Source organism: Galeopterus variegatus, unplaced genomic scaffold, assembly GCF_000696425.1.
Source record: "Galeopterus variegatus unplaced genomic scaffold, G_variegatus-3.0.2 Scaffold3414, whole genome shotgun sequence".
Taxonomy (NCBI): Eukaryota; Metazoa; Chordata; class Mammalia; order Dermoptera; family Cynocephalidae; genus Galeopterus; species Galeopterus variegatus.
The window spans coordinates 116,417-137,225 of NW_007729525.1; the positions used below are offsets into that span (position 1 = coordinate 116,417).

Here is a 20,809-nt window from a genome sequence, read left to right on the forward strand (position 1 = left end):
TTAAAAAGATGACCGGTAAGGGGATCTTAACCCTTGACTTGGTGTTGTCAGCACCATGCTCAGCCAGTGAGCAAACCGGCCATCCCTATGTGGGATCCGAACCCTCGGACGGGAGCGCTGCCACGCTTCCCAAGCGGCGCACTATCCAGTGCGCCACTGGGCCGGCCCAAGAATTTTTTTTTTTTAAAAGGATGACCGGTAAGGGGATCTTAACCCTTGACTTGGTGTTGTCAGCACCACGCTCAGCCAGTGAGCGAACCGGCCATCCCTATATGGGATCCGAACCCGTGGCCTTGGTGTTATCAGCACCGCACTCTCCCGAGTGAGCCACAGGCCGGCCCTAAACATAAGGATTTTATTATAACCCAGCAATTCCACTCTGGATACACACCCAAAAGAACTGAAAGCAGAGACTCAAACAGATATTTGTATACCATGTTCATAGCAGTGTAATTCACAATAACCAGCCAAAAGGTGGAAGCAGCCCAAGTGTCCACCGACAGATGAATGGACAAACAAAACGTGGTACACCCACAGAACGGAACATTATTCATCCTTAAGAAGGAAGGACATTCTGACACGTGCTACAACATGGATGAACCTTGAGGACATTAGGCTAAGTGAAATAAACCAGTCACAAAAAGACACGTACTGTATGATTCCTCTTATGTAAGGTACCTAAAGTGGTCAAATTCACAGAGACAGAAAATAAATCGGTGGTTGCAGGGGCCAGAGGGAGGAACGAATGGAGAGTTAGTTTTTACTGGGTATGGAGTTTTAGTTTAGCAAAATAAAAAAAGTTCTGTGGATGGATGGAGGTGACAGTTGCACAACAATGTGAATGTACTTAATGCCACTGAACTGTACACTTAAAAATGGTTAAAATGGTAAATTTTATGTTATGTGTATTTTACCATTTCTCACTAACTCCACTGCTACCACTCTTGACCAAGGCTCTATCGTCTCCTGCACTAATTACTGTAACAGCCATCCAGCCAATGTACTGCCTCGATGCTTGCCCTCTCTAGTCCAGCACTGTCCAAGAGAGGTACAGTGAGAGCCACCTATGTAATTTTAAATTTCCTAATAGCCATATTAAAAGAGCCTAAAAGAAATTGGTGAGATTACTTCTAATAATACATTTTATTGAATCACACATATCCAAAATATTATTTCAACATGGACTCAATTAAAAAAAGCTATTGAGGTATTTTACATTTTTTTTCACATTAAGTCTTGAAAATCTTAAGTGTACAGTGTATAGGTGTATAGGTGTATAGTGTACATGTGTGGCACATTTCAATTTGCACTAGCCAAATTTCAATTGTTCCACAGCAGGCAGCTGTAGTAGATAGCACACCGCTAATCCATTGTCAACATGGGCAGCCAGAGTAATCCTATTAACACATAAACAGATCATGTTCCTCCTCTGGTCAAAACTCTTCACCGGCTTTCCATCTCACTCAGAGTGAAAGCTGAAGTGTTTACAAGAGCCTAAGGGCTTTTCATGACCTGGCTTCCTGCCACCTCTCTAATCTCACCTCTTACACCCAGGCTCCCATACCCTGTCTCAGGAGCCTGTGCAGAACTCAATCCTGCCTCAAGGCTCCTTGCTATTCTGGCTATCTTCTCTGCCTCGAATACCCTTTCCCCAGATACTCTATGGCTTCTGTCTTCGCTTCTTTCAAGTTTCTTTTCAAATGCCCCCTGACGCATGAGCAAGAGAGATACAATGGAGCCCCTCCTTTCCCCTGGTCCTCTGATCCTTCTTCATTTTTATCCATAGCCCCATCACTGCCTGACATATTATATTTTGATTTGCATACTGTCTCTTTCAGTAGAATATTAGCTCTAAGAGAGCATGAGTTTTGTCTAATCTGTTCACTGCTCTATACCTTGTGCCTAGACTAGCAGCTGGCACCTAGTAGGAATGCAATAAAAATATGTTGGACGCGTGAATTGCGAGTGCTTGGAAAATGCCATGGGCCCATGCTTACTCTGGGCTGTCAGGCCCTGTCACTGGTGGCGTTGAGATCATGAAGGCAGAGGTGGCTCAGTCATCTTGCTCACGCCCCCTTTCATCCAAACCAACTTTTTCCTTTCTTGAAATCCCAGATCAGGCCCAACCTCCTCCAAGAAACCTTTCTTAATGCCTCCAATCCACAGATTACACCCATCCCCTTCCCACCCATTCCTATCCACTTAATAATCTACTGAGCATCTACTACAGGGGTGGAAAATTCAAAGGCCTACACAGGCCAGACCATGTGGGGCTCTAGGGAGCTGGAATGTGTTTACCACCATCCAGTGGGAGTGAGTCCCTGTAGTGCTTGGGCTGCTGATTTTTCCAGAGAAGCCAGATCTGTGGATTTTTACATGGATTCTTCTAATGGTTAAGTATTTTTACAAATTCAGATTGAAAGCAAAAGCAACACACCCATCTTGTCATACCTGGAAGCAAGAGGGCCGGACAGTTAGAGCATGGTCAAGGGTTCGGATCCCTGTACCGGCCAGCCACCAAAAAAGAAAGCAAGGGAGCCAGCAAAGATGGTCAAGGTTGTGTCAAAAGGACTTAGAAGCCAACCTGAATAAGCCTCCTCTGGTCACAGAATAAGGGCTGTAATGGATGGACACACATCAAGTTGTTAAAATCCACAAGTTCATAATTACATTAAAAATAAACATTAAAAGCAAATTGGTCACATTTGGAGGATACTTTGAATACTGGTGAATAAAAGGAAAGAGTAAAAGATTTATTCTGCCTTGAGGTAACCAAACAGTTAATGAGGGGAAGTTCCTCTTTATAGGAGTATTCCAGCTACTAGACAGAAGGAGTGATAGCACTCGAGTGCCACCATTTTGCAATCCCTAATGAATGGCTGGACCTAGGCAATGCTCTCAATGACTGACAGCAGCACATGAAGAGGTGACCAGGTGTAACCTCCTGTTAGAAGTACATAGCACCCCAGTCCTGCCTACAGCTGGATCTGCCAAAAACAAGAATCAGTTGAGCCTGAATTTGATGGAGGCTCTGGATCTCACTCAACCAACTTAAAGGAAAGAGGTGACAAAGGAACTTGTTAAATGCCTACAGGGGATGCAATTAGCAAAAACCGGACTGTGAAAGACTCTATAGCACTGGTGACCCAATCTCTTCAACAAAATACTGCAAGAGAGGAGGGGGAAAAGAGAGATGTGGAACAGAAACCTATAGATTAAAAGGGATTTAAGAGACGTATCAACCAATTGTATGTCTGACTTTTGTGTAACTCAAACAATCAAAGTGTAAAAAGTACACCTGCCTTTGGGGAAATGTGAATAGAAGTATTTGATGATATTAAGAAATTGTTAAGTTTGTTGGTGATAATGATACTTCAGTCAAGTCTTTAAAAGGAGTCTTACCTGTAAGAACCTTAGACTGAAAGACCGATGGGGAAACGCCAAGTGAATAAACCCAAGGGGAGGGCCTCGGCTGTGCAGCCCTTGCTCTGGGGGCAGCCAGAGAAGGTTTCTCATGAGGATGGGCCTTGAGGAAGGCTGAGCAAGTGTGAGAAGCACTGGTGGGTGTGTGCGTGGGGGTGGAGTGCAGCGAGGCTGTGGCGCTGGGCAGTGGGTGTGTGGCTTGGATGCCTGAGGCGGCACAGCTAGGTTGGACTCTCCACCCCATACACAGAGGGTCTCTTCCCAGCTCCAGAAAATCACCCTCTCAGCCCAAGAGGCCGTCAGCAGACAGCACGAGGTCAGGCTCCAGCAGGGAAGCCGATGGCTGCCCTAGGTCTTCCCCTGGCCCTGCCTCCCACCCCACGGCTCCCAAGGGGCCTCTCTCACCTCTGGGGCTGGGTCCACAACGCTGGCTTTCCTCCCCCCGATGCTGCTGCCTGGCTGCTTGGACGGTGTTTTCTGGAGGAAATCAGAGATCCTCTGGACCAAGAAATCACGGTCTTTCAGGTTAGCAAACAGGAAGGTCATTTTACTCTTGGTGCTAATGGACAGAGGGCTGGGAAGGACACTGGAGCTGTCGGCTTTTTCGACAATGGTCACCTGAGAAGGCAAAAACACTCTCTAGGGCGTTTGCATCTTAAGACATAAAGTGGGGAGTGCTTTGTGAATGTGAGAAGACCACAGTGGTCCTGAAACTGTCCTCTCCTGGGCACAGTGCCATAAGTGGCCTAACTGGATTTGGATTCTGATTCTGCCACTTACTGTGTGTGACCTTGAGCAAGTTGCTTGCATGTCTAAGTCTCATGTTTTCACCTGGTGACAGGGGTGAGCACACTGGACTTGCAGGACCAGTATGAGGACAATGATGTAAAATGTAAGTGCCAGCTGCTGGCCCTTATTGTTTTCTCAAAAGATCATTTATCCCCTGCTCTGAAGCACACTGAGCAGCTCCTTGCTTGCAAGGTGGTCCTAAGCACTTGTTCCCAGGGAGCGCTTTGAGGGTGTGCATTTCCGAGCTCTCAGCTCTGACCCCTCTGAGGCGTGGAGAGAGTGGCACAGGTGTGGAGGGTGTGGGATGGGCTGCCCGTGGGCACCTCTGCAGAGTCCATGGCCCAGTGGGCGTACAGACGATGGACATGCAGGCTAAGCATGGTCACTAGGGTGAGTCCTGGCAACAAGGTGGGATGGGAGGCTGCCGGACTGCTGTGTGCTGAAGGTGCCTCTGGGGAGGCAGTGCCTGAGCTAAGACCTGGTCAGTCAGGAGAGGAGCTGGGGAAAGGACAGGGCAGAGCGCACAGCAGCTGCCTTAAGGGGGGACTGAGGCTTCCTTGAGGGAGGAAGGAAAGGCTGGAGAAGGTGGGGCACCGTGAGCAGGAATGGGGTGGCATGTGTATGTGTGTATGTGCAGTGTTTGTGTGTGTATGTGTATGTTATTTGCATGTGTGTGTGTATGGGGTATGTATGACTGTGCAGTTGTGTGTGTGTGGGGGGCGTGTATGTGAACACGCCTATGTGGTGTGTATGAGTGTGTAGTATGTGTGTTCGTGTGTGTGTGTGTGCCTCTGTATGTGTGAGCGTGTATCAGTAGTGGTGCACATATGTGTGAGTGTGTGTGTGGGGGCGTGTATGAGTGGAGGTCTGGGAGCGGGTAGACGGCTCACACAGCAGGTGACTGTGTGTCTCACAGGTCACAGGTAGCAGTTGGGGATTCTTCTAACCACAAAGAGAAGACCCTGGAGGATTCTAAGCAGGGCACCAACAGGCTCTGACTGATTTTTAAATTTCTCTGGCTGCTGCAGGGGGATGTGTCATAAAGGGGTTAGGTGATGTTAGGACCCTCCTGAGATGGTCCAAGCAGATGACAGCAGCTGACAGGACGTGCTATGGGTAGGCTGTGGGAAGGAGGGCGAGGTCAGAATCACGGAGACCTCCTGCTTTCACCTGAGCAATGGATGGAAGGGGCGCTGCTTCCCAAGGGGAGCAGGGGAAGAGCACGCCTGGGAGTGGAATTCAAGACCCCACCAGACAAGCACGGAGCTGGCTGTGGGCAAAGGAGCTCCTGTGAACCCCTCTGGCTGGGATGTCGAGGAGCAGTTATGTTCAGGATGGTCAGTGCTGGGCTGGGTCTGGCTGGCTCCCAACAGACCAGCCACAGAGCTCCGACCCCCGAGTGAGGAACAGCCCTCCAGGGTGAGATCGTCCTGCTCACCCAGCTCAGCCAGCGTTCTCTGCTATAAGAAATGTCAAGGACCCGGCAGGAGAAACGCAACTGGGGACAAGGAGGAATGCTCAGGGTCCTGGTGCCAAGAGAATGTGGGATCAGGGGCCACATCTGAGCCTCTCAATCTGGAGCTTTTGGAGCTATGGCTCTTTGGAGTCCTTGGCCTCTGACTTCCCTTGGGGAAACTGAGACAGCACCCTGTCCCACACCTATTCACAGCTACACCTGCAACTTGAGGGCTTTGTACAAATTCCAGGGAGGTCTCACCGCTCTAGGTTTTCAATAAAATTGAAATACTGTGATTTAAGTTATAACTAAAGAACCTCACTGTGCATCATACAATTAACAGCCAGTGCCTTGCTAGGCCACGAGGAAAAGGAGGACTGGCACCTGCCCTGCCCTCAGTGTTGGTCCCTTCTCTCTGGGTGGGGGCCCTCTCCCTTGCTGCCCACACCCCTTCACAGCAGCACAGGACAAATGGCCTTGTTTTGACTAGGGTCACTGTGGAAACCCAAGAAACCTGAGAAAGACTACCCCTGACAGGTAAGATCTGCCCCAACCCACCAGGTGAGAGCTGACCTCCAATGGCTGTGCTGGTATGTGTGTCGAGAGAGGGCTGCTGAAGTGGTCTCTGAGACATAGTGGGGCTGGTGCATGGGCAAGGTCCTCGAGGCCCAGCCAAGAGAGCAGGGCTTTGCCAAAATTCGACTGCAGGTCCTGGGGAACTCACCCACAGGGGGCCACTGAACTTTGATCAGGGAAGGACGGGTCCTTCCTGAAGTTTCCTTACACTCTAGTAGGAGCTGTCTGGCACACTGCCACCCTATCTCCCCACTAGGCGAGGTGATCCCTGAGGGGCAGGTGCTCAGAAGGGCCAGACTCAGCCACATACCCTCCACATGTCCCCTGCATGATGTGAGGCCACAAAGGCCTGTGACTCCTGCCAGGTGCCCCCAAGAGAGCTGGGGCAGAGCTGAAGTGGGGCCTGGTCCCTGAGCCTGCCCTGACCAGAGGATGCTCACCTCCCTCAGGGGTATGATGAGGTGGCATGCGTCCTCCTCCTTGCTGGCGAAGCAGATGTAGTTGTTGGAGATGAACATCTGGCCAGGGATGTGCAGTTTGTTGAATGGTGTCCACAGGGTGCAGCCCGTATGGCCATCCAGCCGCTCATCCCTGGGCAGCCGGAAGGTGGCCCGGTAGCACTCATTCTTGGCGCGGGCGTCCAGATCTCTGGGGAAACAAGGTTGAGGGAAGGGAGGAAAGGGGACAAGAGTCAGGGCCAGCATGCCTGTGAGGGGCCTCAGGGTCTCCCTGGGCCTTAGTTTCCACATCAGATTCAGGATCCTTGGGGTCTTCCTGTGAGCAAGCCCTGCCCAGGGATCTCAGAGTTCAATAAGAGATGCACGTTAAATGACCAAGTAAAACCTGGGACATTCATATGACCAGAACAGTGGTTAGCACTCAACATGTGCTGGAGACCTCACTGCCTTGAAAGGACACCTGCAGGCTGGCCCAGGAAGAGTTATGACATGCTGCTTGGTGCTGAAAGGCAGGCAGTGCCATGGTTCCTGGCACCCTGCCCACTCAGACCAAGAACATTGCCACCCTGAGGGTGCTGCTTCACACTGGGAAGACCTAACCTCACACCTTGAAATCTAGGTAGGATCTTCCAACAGTGAGGTGTGGAGCTAAAACTGTAACAGGTGGCAGCTGTTGTGTACTAGAAATGCTCATTTGTATGTCTGATGGCCATGAGGGACAGTGGCCTGGCTCCTGGCTGGTCCCCTTCAGTGGCTCTATCCACATAAACATCACTCCCCAACCCCTAAGTGAGCCTTCCACCTACCTTGGGTTGCTGCCAGCCTGACAAGGGCTGACCACACACCCTGACTGATAGTGCTAGACACTGTCAAGTTCCAGCCCTGTTTGTTTTCTTTCCGAAAAGTCCCAAAAGCAACCCTGTCACTCAAATCACAAGAGTGATATCCTTACTGGCCAGCTGCCTACCCCTGACCCCCCAAAAAAGAGTGACATCTTTGCACAATGTTCTGGTCCTGAAGGCATACCCTAGAGCCTGGGCCTAGATCATGGTCTATAGGTATGACCCAGGAAATGCCTGGCTGGGATGAGGTCCCTGAACACATAGGTGTGAATCTGGCTGTGTACACCCTGGCTGTGGGACCCACAGGCTCAGTGAACTTCTGAGATCTTGGCCAGCCTTGCAGGTTTCCCATGAAGCTACAACCTAGGAGCTCAAACAGAAGTGACTGGGAGGAGCTGGCCACCAATCCCCATGGACAGGGAGGCAGTGACCTTGGCCCTGCACACGGCTGTCTCCCCTGCTGGCTTCAGACCCCAGAGGCCTGGGTTCCGTGGCTGTGAGTCTGGCCAAGGGGTCTTGAGGAGAGCTGTCAATCACTGTAGGATAGAGGCTGTGTGCCCTGAGCCCAGATTCAATGCAGCCTTCCAGATGCAGCCTCCGGGGGATCTGAGACACCCCAAGGGTGCTCTGGCCAAGGAGTTTCATGTCCTGGCCCCACCACTCACTAGCTGAGGGACCTCAGGCAAGTTACTCAATCTCTCTGTGCCTCGGCTTCCTCGTCTAAGACCTAGGGACAGTAAGAGAAACTTCCCATCATAGGGCTGCAAGAAACAAGGTGGGAAGGCCTTCCTCCACATTAGTGATATTTTAGGACATCACTAATATCTCTGGGTGCCCTCCCCGTGCAGCACTGCAATGACCTGCCTGGCCTTCCCAAGCGGGCAGATGGTGAGGGGTGAAATTGGAGACCCTCTCCAGGCCTTCACATCTGGCCATGGGCCAGGCGGGGTCAGTGAATCCTGCTCAAGTGAGCCAGCCCTCACACGCCATGGGGCCCTCCCACCCCCGGAGGGCCATGCACCGCTTCAGAGCCGAGATGTTCCTGTGCGGCCGGATGGGCCTGGGCAGGGGCTTGTCCTCCAGGAAGTCGTCGCTGTCCAGCAGCTGCCGCACGGCCAGGTTGGCCAACTGCTCCATGAGCTTGAAGGTCTCACCAATGTTGAGGAACATGGAGAAGAAGAGCTCCTGGTCCCGGGTGTCCACACGGATGCTCTCGGGGAAGAGCAGGGTGGCATTCTTCTCCAGCCGTGTGACATCCACCCACTGCACCACAAGGCTCACTGGACACCCGCAGGAAAAGACACACCCCCAATTAGAACTGATCAAGGCAAGGCTCCTGACTCCCGTCCGCACCTGGAATCCCCCACGCCCCCAGGGAACACCTCTGAGGGCAGCATTTATCCCATACCCCTCGGTGCCTGAGCCTGACTACGCTGGGCTACATGCTCTATACGGAGGGACTGGCTGTTGGGGTCTCTGCTGCCTCCCAGACCAACTGTATTGGGGGAATGTTTGCCCCATGAATGGGTGAGGAGAGAAACAGATGATCGTGTGGAGATGAACTAGCTGAGGGCCTGGCCCTGAGAAGCCCCACTGTGCAGGAGTGCGCCGACGTGTGAATAAGCTCACAACATGGTGTGGCCAGCAGAGAGGACACTGCCCTGACCAACAAGAGGTGGCTGGCCATCCTGGTCTTGACAGGCAAGGGGAGACAAGGGCTGGGGGGCTGAATGCTGAGGGAGGTGTGGAGAGAGATGGGATTGCTGGGCTTGGAAACAGTGACTAGTCGGCGCAGCTAAAGCCCTGGAGCTCTTTCTGGGGTGATGGTGGCCACAGAGGTTGCTGACCACTGGGCAGGGAGTCTGGCTGGCATCCAGAGGCCAGGTGTCCCACAGGGACCTGCAGCAGGCGACAGCAGTGGCATGTGCCTGGGCACTGCATACCCCAGACTCACTCAGGGAAGATGCATGCCTTTGAATGTACCGACTGAAGAGAAAAGGGGGAGGCCTGAAGAAAGTTACTATGTGCAGAATCCTACTAGTGGACTGACTATAGACATAATCAGAACCTGCCAGGAGCAGGTGTGTGCCTGGCTCAAGCCTGAGTGTTCCTGTGGGGCTGCTGAGGTGGCATTTGGATTTGGGAGAGACTGTTCTGGTAGCTGTGTGGGGACAGAACATCTGGGGCCAAGAGGAGGGAGACCCACCAGGAACTCTGGCAGTCTGGAGAGGCTGTGAATTCTCTGGAGGGGAGGCCGGGGAGCAAGGACACGGAGGAGCTGAGGCACGGAGGGCTGGAGGGAGACCCCTTCACCCTGATGCTTCAGGGCTGGTGCCCCCTGCCTGCCCCCACCCACTGCGCAGGGCCTCACCTTCCTTCCCCAGCAGGAAGGAGTAGAAACACAGGTGGTTGACGGTCAGGTAGAGCCAGCCCTGCCGTGGCACGCGGCCCTTCCAGTAGCTGCAGGAGTAGTAGTTGACCAGCTTCTCGCCCTCAGGCATCCCAAACTGCTTCCGCATCTTCAGCTCAGCCTCCTTGAACTTCCCAGGGTCCTCATCTCCCTGGGGCTGCAGGTTCTTGTTCTCTTCCGCGATGATGCCCTGGGGGAAGACAAGAGGACTCACATTCCTGGGCAGGTCAAAGGTGGAACAGAGAGGCCCAAGGAACCCAGGGCTCAGGGCTACAGGCACAGCAGGGGCACAGTTAGCAGCTCCTGGGTAAGGAAGTGGCCATGCCCTGGCAGGCTCGAGGACACAGCACAAGGACTACAGATGCTGCCGGTGGGCTCTGGACAGGTTCCCACAACGCCCTGAACTACTATCATTACTTGCTCAGAGTGGTGACTCTGTAAATAAACATTTTATTTATTTGTATGAAACTGTTGAAACATATCGTCCATAAACATGGTAAAAACATGCAAAGGTAGAAAAATGTGTGCAGTGAAAAGGGGGTCTCCTCTTGCCCTCTGGAGCTACCTTCCCGGGCCCCTCCAGACACGCAGACACCCGTGTACATATAAGCAAATACCTGTGTTTTTCTCTCTCCTCCTTTCTTTGCAAAAACGGGATCACCCCGTGGCCCTGTTCTGTAAAGAGCTTTCCTCACCACATCCTGGAGGATGTTCTGCATCGGACCCACAGGGCCCACCCACCTCCCTCATGCTGCTGTCATCTCCACAAGGCTCAGGGTGCTCAGAGATGTCACCCTGGGCCATGGAGCCAGCCCCAAACCTCCTGGGATAAAACAGGTCCTTAGTGTACTTGGCTCAAAATGTACATGCCGATTTGCTAGAAAGATAATTATTGGAATAAGCCCGAGTAAATCAAAGCCAGTGCTGGTGGTGGGGCCTGCTGCTTCTGCTGGGGCTCTTAGCGGCCTCGCGTCCCCCACATTCATGGGCAGGGAGGACAGCTGTGAGCCCAGGTGAGAACCCGAAGGTGGGGTCTGCTTTGATTCCTTCTATTTTTCAGCATAGCCAGGGAAGGAAACAAGAATACGCTACTCCAAAATACGCCTCTGACATAGGAATTATTTTTGACCTGAAGGCAATTAAGCAGCAGCAAAGGCAGGAGAGGTTCTCTCCACCCTCCCCCTTTCTGCCTAAAAGCAGGATATAAGTTCACATTTACTGCAGGCGACACCACTCTCTCATCAGCTCAGAGATGGCACCAGTGAACAAACCTCACTCCATTAGTCTCCCCCATGTATTTACTTTGCCACAATTTCCTGCCCTTGGAAGTGTACCCTGGTTTCCTTTGTCCTGTCATTTCTCTTTAAATGTACTGCTTGGGCTGGCCAGTTAGGTCAGCTGGTTAGAGCACAGTGTTATAACACTAGGGTCGAGGGTTTGGATCCCAGGACCAGCCAACCACCAAAAATAAAAACAAAACAAAACAGTATTGCTCCTTTGTGAAGAGCTATGTAGACCCAAGTTCTAACCAAAAACTCGAGTTACTCATCCCTGAGTTTCTCCTACATATGTATGAGACACCCATGTTAACAAACTTCAATTTTTCTCTTGTTAGCCTGTCTTTTGTTACAGAGCCCCAAACAAGAACCTAAAAGAGCAGAAGGAAAAACAATTTTTCTTCCCTCACACCAGAACCACTGCAGCTGTGAAGTAACCATCCTCTCTCCAGCTGCCTCTGGTGCCTCCCTGGAATGCTCCTGCTGGAACCAGCTCCATATCTGGGGGAAAAGCCTCTGGCAAAGCACCCTCCTTACTGTTAAGGCCCTGCCTTTGTGTTCAGCTGCCCCCGATTCCACCCCACTGGGAGGCTGGAAGAGTGCCCCACTGTTGGAAAGCACAAGGGTGGCCCTGGACAGCCTGTGGTGGGCCAGCCACCTCTGTAGAACAGGTGCCCTGCCCCTGGGCCACCATCCTGGGTCTCGCTGCTCCCTCACTCCCTCCAGCTCCACCTGGAAAACTTCCAGGTAGGGAGTGGAGGGGCTGACAACTGTCTACTCCACACTCCTTACTGGCGACTCCCCAGCTCTGAGCCCTCAGATGACTTTCCAGCCTCTAGTCAGTGGTTACAGTCCTCACCAGTGGGGATTAACCAGCCTGGCTCACGGGCTGGAATTTTCTGCCTGTTGACTGATAGAACCCACCTGTAAAAATCACTGGGTAGATTTTAAATTACCGATTCGGTTTCTTTAATAGTTTTAGGCATATTCGGGTTTCCTATTTCTTCCTGAGCCCCAGTTTAAGTTATATTATGTGGTAGGCCAAACGATGCCCCCTGAAGATGTCTACATCCTACTCCCCGGGAATATGTTACCTTATATAGCAAAAGGGACTTTGCAAATGTGATTAGGAACTTTGTAGATGTGACTAAGGATTTTGAGATGGGGAGATGATCCTGGGTCATTTGGGTGAGCCCAATTTAACCACAAGGGTCCTTATAAAGAGGGAAGAAAGAGGGTCAGAGTCACAGAATGGGAGTTTTCCAGGTACAACTGGAGGGAGGGGGGAGAGAGGGATGAAGGGAGAGGCTGATTGATTTGATGCTGCGCTGCTGGAACTGAAGATGAAGGGAGAGGTCAAGAACTGAGGAGTACAAGTGGCCTCTCGAAGCTGGAAAAGGCAAGAAAACGGACTCCCTCCTCTGCCTCCAGAAGGAATGCAGCCCTGCCAACACCTCGATATTAGCCCAGCGAGACCCATTTCAGACTTCTGACCTCCAAAACTGTAAGATCATAAATTTGTGTTCGTTTAAGCCACTAAGTTTACGGTAACTTGTTACAGTAGCAATTGGAAACTAATATATATTATTCTAAGAAAGTGACGATTTTGCCTAAATTCTTATATTTATTGGTTTAAAGCTGTTTATAGCACTCTCTCTCTTTTGAAAATCCTGCTTTTCAATAGGGGTTCCTCATGTTTCATTTCTAACAGTGCTTGTTGGAGGTTTCTCTCTCGTCCTGGATCCCTTGTCAGCACCACGCTCACCCAGTGAGCAACCGGCCATCCCTATACGGGATCCGAACCCGCGGCCTTGGTGTTATCAGCACCGCACTCTCCCGAGTGAGCCACGGGCCGGCCCCCATCGTCCTGGATCCTTTGGCCACAGATTTTCTCCCATTTTTGGATCTGTTGCTCTTCTCTCATTTTCTATGGACTTCACTTCAGCCTTTGGTTATTTCCTTCTGTCTAATTTTCTTGTTTCTCTCGAGTTCTTTTCCTAACTTACTGAATCGGACACTCGGCTCATTAATTTTTGCCCTTTCTTCATTTATAAGATTTCAGGCTTTAAAAATTTCCTTCTGTGTGATGCTTTTGCTGCATCCCACAAATTCTGACATGCAGTAGTATTTCAATTATTCTTTAGTTCTAAATATTTTCTAGTTAGATTTTCCATTTCTTCTTTCGCCCCAGAGTCATTTAGAACTTTTATGTTTTGTTGATTAGTTTGTTGGGGACTGGTATACAGGAGGCATTCAGCAATGTTGCTACTATTATTTAATAGTAGTAGTAGTATCACCTAACTTGCTTACTGGGAGACTGAAGGATTGCCTCCGCCCTCTGCCTATTTTCCTGGAGCTAGAAGGCAACACAGGTCCTGCCTTGAACCCCAAAGTGCATAGAAGAGCTGAGAAACTTGGTACCATCTGCCCAGGTCTATAAAGTTCTGGTATAATGAACTTACAAGGGCCTATCCAAAGCAACTCTGCACCATGAAACTTTGACACACTAAGAGCTCTCCCAGGAATCTAACTTAAGGCAAGGATCTAACAGAAAGACAAAGATACACATATATGAGGGTACTTGAAAAAGTTTATGGAAAAATTGAATTAAAAGGTAATATAAATCCTTCCATGAACTTTTTAAAGACCCCATGTACATTCAGGTAAATCCTCATTATAGTGTTAATTATCCCTCAAAGAGGAAAGAAACTAAATATCACCAGGATATAAGTTTTCACACATTGCTACAATTTTCATAATCATTATTTTGATGGCTACAAAATATTCTGTTAAGTATATCATATATGACTTAATAAGTCCCCATTAGCACACAGTAAGCATACAGAAAATACCAGTAAGTGCTAGCAAGTATTATTACTATCATTTTGCAGAGGAGAGAACAGCTGCTCTTCCCTCTTATCACGGGACCGGGAGGCACTGTTTCTAGTCTTTTTGCTAAAACAGTGTTGGAGGGAACATCTTGATACATGCGTCATTCTGCACATATGAATACACTGTAGGGTAAACTCCAAGGAATGCAATTGCTGAATATAGGATATGCGCCTTTTAAAATAATGTTAGTTTTATAAGAAAACCATACTTCAAAATGTCCTATCATTTCCAGCTTCTTCCTCTGTTAGCCAAGGAACTGGCAAACAGAGTTGCATATCTGCATATTTGTTCTAAGGCACTTTGCACGGAATAGAAACTCTGAACTAAGCTTCCGTCAGCCTCCAGTGGCCAGCCAGGCTAAGAAGGGGCCTTCACGGGCAATGGGTTCAACTGCCCCTTTCAATTCCAAGAGCATGAGAGCTGACACTTCAGTTTCCATCTCTGTGAAATGGGGATAAAACGTGCACCGTGTTGTTAGAAGATGCGATAAGATGATACCCGTGAACTCTGCCCGCCCGAGAAGGGGAGTGAGAACTGTTAGCTGAATGTAAACCTTACCTGTATCTTGCCCTTGACGAAGGTGGTGATATCTTCCTCATTGTCAAAGATGGACAGCGTCTGGAGCAAGTTATTTTCCAGCCATTCCCAGTGTTTTGTGATCTCTTTGCGGGAAGAACCTAAGAGAGGTTTGATGAAGTAAAGAAACACAAAATTGTCAGACCCTAAACACGAATCCAAAGAAGAGCAATTAAAATGCGGGACCTAGAGGGCTGGCCGGTTAGCTTAGCTGGTTAGAGCACAGTGTTAAAACACCAAGGTCAAAGGTTCGGATCCCCTTACTGGCCAGCAGCGGGGGAAAAAATGGGAGACCTAATTTACTATATTCAAGTGACTAGAATCTTCAATCTGCTTACTCTCTTCTTTCTTAAACTTTATGTATATGTATATAACTAAAGTAACAAATGGTCCTGGTAAAAAAATAAGAAAAAAAAAAATAAGGGCAGAATCACAGAGTCTTTTGGGAGATAATGCCTCCACCCTTCACTTATGCCAAGAGTCATCAGTAGTTTTCTACATGGCCTCCTAGAAAGTCTAGGCATCTGCAAGTTTGCTAACTTCCAAAGACTTGAAAGGACTTAACTTGGCCTTTGATATACATGTGATTAATCAGACACAGTCAGACTTTGTATAAGCGACTCCAGCTCTCTGCTGAGAATTCAGTTATGCACAGATGCCAGCTGGAGCTTCCTGTGGGACTCCAGGCCCCCACTGGCTGCTCTCCTGCTGGGCAGCTGAGTAGCCACCATGCCTCTCTTCAGCTTCTTCTGGCTGACCCTCTCCCCTAATTCCTGCCCCGCCTAGGAGATGGTCCCATTTCCTCTGGAAATGGAAAAAAACTAGAGAGGGCAGCATAACACCACTCCCAAAGGGCAGGAGAACTGTTTGCTCCCATTAAGGAATTGAGAAAGGGGCCCCAGGAGGAGAAGCAAAGGGGTGAGTGAAGTTCTCTGCCTGGCCTGGCTCCCCCAACCCCCAGCACCACACCTTTTGGGGTTTTGCATGTGCTTGGCATGGGGTTTGCACTCAAGACTGTTTTCTGAATGAATGAACACAAAGATAAGAAGAGTGAACACTGCATCCTTCTTAGCTGTTCTGGGGTGGGACAGTCTATGGACTGTGAGGCCCCAGAAGGCCCCCACACAACTGGCATGCAGGGAGACTTGGGCAAAAAACGAGTCCATTGTGACTGTGAACCATTTTTGCTGGGGTGCCTGATCCCCAGCCACCATGCGCTTCTCTACCTGAGTCTTCCACCAGCTGAAGACTCAGCCCTAACCCCTCCATGCCAGCTGAGTTGGTCCCCCCTACCTCTTCCAGCCCACAGCACCTGCTCACTGCTCTGTCACAGCCTGGCAGGTCTTGGTTAGGGTTGATTTATTTCTTTACATCTGCTCAAGCGGCTCATCAACCTCACAAGCAATTCTACAGGAGAGATCCTCCCCTGATGGGCCAAGGGAGGATGCCCGTGTGAAAACAATTAAACCTGGAATTACATGGCTTATGGTAAGTCATAACAAGTGATCAAAATTACCTCCTGAAAGTCCCTTAAATCATCCATAAATTTCTTTTATCTTTTCCCCTTCATTTTTCTTTGGATGTCTATTATGGCTCCTTTCCCTTGTGCATGTAAGCTAAGGTCTAGTTGGTAGGGGAAGGGATTTCTTTTTCTCTCTCTGTCCTTGTGCCAAGAATCCACAGCTGAATTCAGAAGTTAAATTTATATCTGATGGAACTCCATTGTATCATTTGCTTTTACACATACTGTCCTGGCAAACTGACACAGAAGAAATCTCCTCTGCCTGTGTGGATCTATAACTGAACTTCTAAATTTAAAGTTTACATATGTGCATTTAAAAGAATTACTAGTTAAAAGTAACTCAATCTTCATCTACTATGAAGGAGACACAAACTATGCCATTTCTATGCTAGATACGGGGAATAAAACGAATATACTAGCTAATTAGATTAAGTGCTACTTCTGTTTTCAGAATTTTCCATGGATTATCTTATTTCATTCTGAGAAAACTTTGGAGACAGGTACCATTATTTTCATTTTACAGGATGAAGCTGAGGCACAGAGAAGTTACGTAGGTTACCCAAGATCAAACAGCTGATAAATGACCAAACTAGAATTCTAACCCAGACTGCCTGGCTACAAAGCTCACTCTCACCCGTGGGAGCTCCCCATCTAGTGGGAGAGACTTCAGTGTACAAGTGCTGGTAGGGACAGGTCAAGTCTGGAGGAGTAGAACGAAGGGTGGATACATGGGTCTGGGGAATCTGGGAAGGTTTTCCTAGGAGGTGACATCCATGTGGGTTCTCAACAGAGTACCAGGAGGGGTGTGGTTGGGAATTTCAGGCCCTGCAAGTGTGTGGTTTGGCTGCAGGCCAGGGTGTCAGCTGGGGAGGGGGAGTCCAGAAATGGAGGCAGGCAGACCCCTGGAAGTCCTTAAGTACCAGGCTAAGGGGGTTGGGATTCGATGGGTATGTGTTGGCAGGACCACGTCTGGTTTTGGTGAGTTGCTTCTGCAGCCTGGCCTGGCTGGTAGGGGAGGGTGGCATGGGCAGAGGCCAGGTCAGGGCTGGTGGTCTGGCAGGAGTGGGGCAAGGCCGGTTGTGTGGCATGAGGCTAAGGATAGGGCCTCTGCAATGTGGCCAGGTCTCTCCCCAGCATCAGGCCCACTGCGACCAGAGGGATCCCCCCTACCCTGCCACGCACTGCTCTCCCCAGGGCGGGGCTGCTCTCCCTGCTGCCGGCCCCTCTCGATCTGCTCCCCAAGAAAGAATACCACGGAGACAGAGAAAAATCTTGAGGGCCCACTTTAAAGCGCTTCACCTTCTCATGGCCCAGGCACACACCAGCCTTCCTAAACTCTGCTCAAGGATGGCCCCCACTCTACAGAAGTCCCTCTCTCCTGTGGGTAAATCCTCACTGCCCCCCGGCACCCCACTCAGACTCTGGAATCCAGGGATCTGGGGTCGTGCTAGGCTTCTCTGTGTGGCCTTGGGCAAACTCAACTTTCTAGCCCTTACTAAGTTTATTCAGTCATACAAAGGGAGAAAGGACCCTGATGTTCAGGGTGTCCGTGAGGAGGAGACAGCAACTGGGGCAGAGTGCCCAGCTGGTAAGTGGAAGGTGTTCCAGGGTTTTGCCTGCCCTGTACTTTTAGTCTTGCTCCCCTCTTGAAGCTGGGGTCCAGCTATGAGGTCTACAAACTTCTGAGTCCTGTCATCTTTTCGCAGGCCTCCAAGGAAAACCATTATTCTGGAGGACAATGACACCGGCTTCTAGTCCAGAGAGGCATTCAGCACAGCTGTCAGGAGCAGGTGCTCTAGGTCTGAACAGCAGCTCTTTGTGACTTCAGGTAGACTACTTAACCCCTCTGGGCCAATGTCTCCTCATCTTCAAAACAGAGAAGACCAAAGTACTTATGCCTTGTGGAGCTGCTGGGAGGTCCAGGTAAGTGCCTGGCACACTGGGAGTGCTGTCTGTCACCTATGACTGTCATTTTATCAGAGCAACCTCAGTCCAGCTGGTGCCCACTGAAAGAGGACCTCTTCCTGAACTCTTGGAAGGGTGGGTGCACTTCCTCCCAGGAGGACAGCTACAGTGGATTCTCATTATTCACATTTATATTCTACGAAGTCCCTCAAACAATGAATTAGGGAATACTGAACCATTACCCCACGGGAAATACAAGAGTAGATTCCTTTGAGCCTCCAATCATAACACTGTCGATAACTGATCAATACATAACTTTGTCTTATGTGTGTTTCTGTATAAAGACACCTTATTTAATATACGAGGGTACACCTTGTTTAATATACAAATTCATGGAAAAATTCATATGATCTTTTAATTCTATTTTTCCATGAAATTTTTGAAGTACCTTGTATATTGCTGATTCATTAACATTGAACTCACAAAGGCACTGTAACTCATGCCTGAACAAAGCTTACTGAACACAAGTATTTGCTCTTTAAGACACATCACAGCCTTCTTGACTTAGGAACACTTGACAGCGCTCAGCACTATGCTTGAGGGCCATTTTAAACAGCAAAATCTATCCAGAATATACAAGGAACTCAACAACTTAACAGTAAAAAAACCCCCCAAAAAACCCAATTAAAAGATGAGCAAAGGAGTTGAATAGGTATTTCTCAAAGGAAGATATATGAATGGCCAACACCTGAAAAAATGCTCAGTATCACTCAGCATTAGGGAAATGTAAATCAACGCCACACTGAGATACCATCTCACCCCAGTTAGACTGGCTATTATCACAAAAAGACAGAGAATAACAAATGCCAGAGAAGACGCAGAGAAAGGGGAACCCTCTTAATGGTTGGTGGGACTGTACATTGGTGTAGCCGATATGGAAAATGGTACAGTTTCCTCAAACAGCTACAGAAAGAACTGTCATACAACCCAGGGATCCCACTGCTGGGTATATACCCAAAGGAATGGAAATCATCACGTCGAAGGGACACCCGTACTCCCGTGTTTATTGCAGCTCTAGTTACAATAGCCAAGAGTTAGAACCAACCTAAATGTCCATTGTTGGATGACTAGATAAAGAAAATATGGTATATGTACACAATGCAATACTACTCTACCATAAAAGAGAATGAAATTCTGCCATTGGCAGCAACATGGATGAACTTGGAGAAAATTATGTTAAGTGAAATAAGCCAGGCACAGAAAGAGAAATACCGCATGTTCCTCACTCGTAAGTGGGAACTGAAAAAATAAACAAATAAATGAAAAAAGAAAGATAAAACAATCACAATATGTTGAACTTTCAAAAAGAGAAGAGCAGAATTGAGGTTACCAAAGGTGGGAAAGGGGGAGGTGGGGTAAGGGCGAACTTGGTAAAGCGCCACAAAACATTGTATTTTTTTTTTTTTTTTTAAAGATGACTGGTAAGGGGATCTTAACCCTTGACTTGGTGTTGTCAGCACCACGCTCAGCCAGTGAGCTAACCGGCCATCCCTATGTGGGATCCGAACCCGGGGCCTTGGTGTTATCAGCACCACACTCTCCCGAGTGAGCCACGGGCCGGCCCCAAAACATTGTATTTAATGTACTAATTATACTGATTTGAGCATCACATATCACACACAGGTACTGATATTCAACGTTGTAGCCACAGATATTTACAATCAATTGTTTCAATAAAAAAATAAACAGCAAAATCAACAAAAAGCACAAAAATGTGAAAAATGTGGCACTAAGAGACTGAAAATGACACTTGTTTACAGAATGAGGTGAAACAAGAAGGCAGCGTGTCGCCTTGTTCCACCTCAGCTGGGGACATGTGTGTCTGGTGACTCATATTGTTTCCCATCTTGCACACAGACATGTCCATGAAAGTCTCCAAGTGACCATGAAGGTGCCTAGAGTACTGATTTGGGGGTTACAAATAAGTTTTAGTGAGTAGGTGAATTTGAACATACGGAATCCTTGCACAATGAGGCTGGTTGTATCCGCCTTGAGAAAAGGTGAGTGTGAAAATGTGGACACTGCCCAATCCCGAGCCTGAGCCCTCACAGGCATGCAGAGCTCCATGGGGCTGTCCTCTGCCTGCCCTGTTCCGTGGACAGCGGGATTGCCTTCCTACTCTGGAAGTCATGGCTCCTCTGCTTCCCTCTTGCTGGTCGGTGCGGTGCTGTGCTGTCTGAATGAGAGCAACACGGCCCAGGAAAGCAGCTGCCTGTCTCCTCCCTCCCAGGTGGGACCACTCCAAGGTAGAACCCGCCCAGCACCTCACATGACTCGGGCACCTACCGCATGCCACTGTCCAGTAGACCTGCGAGTCCTGGGTCTGGTGCAGGATGCGGTAAGGGGCCACGCGGGCGCTGGAGTCCAGCACCACATCCAGGGTGCCCACGAGAAGACCTGGGAGCAGGGCAGAGAGATGTGGAGGGTGAAGGGAGGGCCGCACTGAGAGGCACCTGAAGGCTGAGCCTGGCTGGAGGCAGCCAGATGGTGACACTGCCTGAATGTCCCAGCCCAGGGAAGGAGACATACCCCAAATCACCCTCATGGTCAAATGGCTTCTTTTTCTCCAAAGGCAGCCTTCAGCCAGTTTCTGATCCCTCCCAAAAAATCCCCTCCTCCTTCT

General features: G+C 49.4%; 1 protein-coding gene across 3 annotated transcripts in view; it reads right to left on the bottom strand.

Moving 5' to 3' along the window:
* The window catches only part of TBC1D9B (TBC1 domain family, member 9B (with GRAM domain)), a 46,510-nt gene extending 25,932 nt beyond the window's left edge, over positions 1-20,578 (bottom strand). The window contains exons 1-6 of one of the 3 annotated variants that reach the window (XM_008584975.1): positions 20,473-20,578; positions 14,682-14,800; positions 9,916-10,144; positions 8,566-8,824; positions 6,685-6,892; positions 3,829-4,041 (exon numbers count right to left, since the gene is read on the bottom strand). In XM_008584975.1, coding sequence (XP_008583197.1) covers positions 3,829-4,041; positions 6,685-6,892; positions 8,566-8,824; positions 9,916-10,063 — 828 coding nt within the window. In that variant the 5' untranslated portion in view covers positions 10,064-10,144; positions 14,682-14,800; positions 20,473-20,578. The remainder of the gene's footprint in view (positions 1-3,828; positions 4,042-6,684; positions 6,893-8,565; positions 8,825-9,915; positions 10,145-14,681; positions 14,801-20,472) is intronic. The other 2 variants (XM_008584976.1, XM_008584977.1) reach the window with 2 other exon arrangements.
* Between the last annotated feature and the right edge of the window lie 231 nt (positions 20,579-20,809).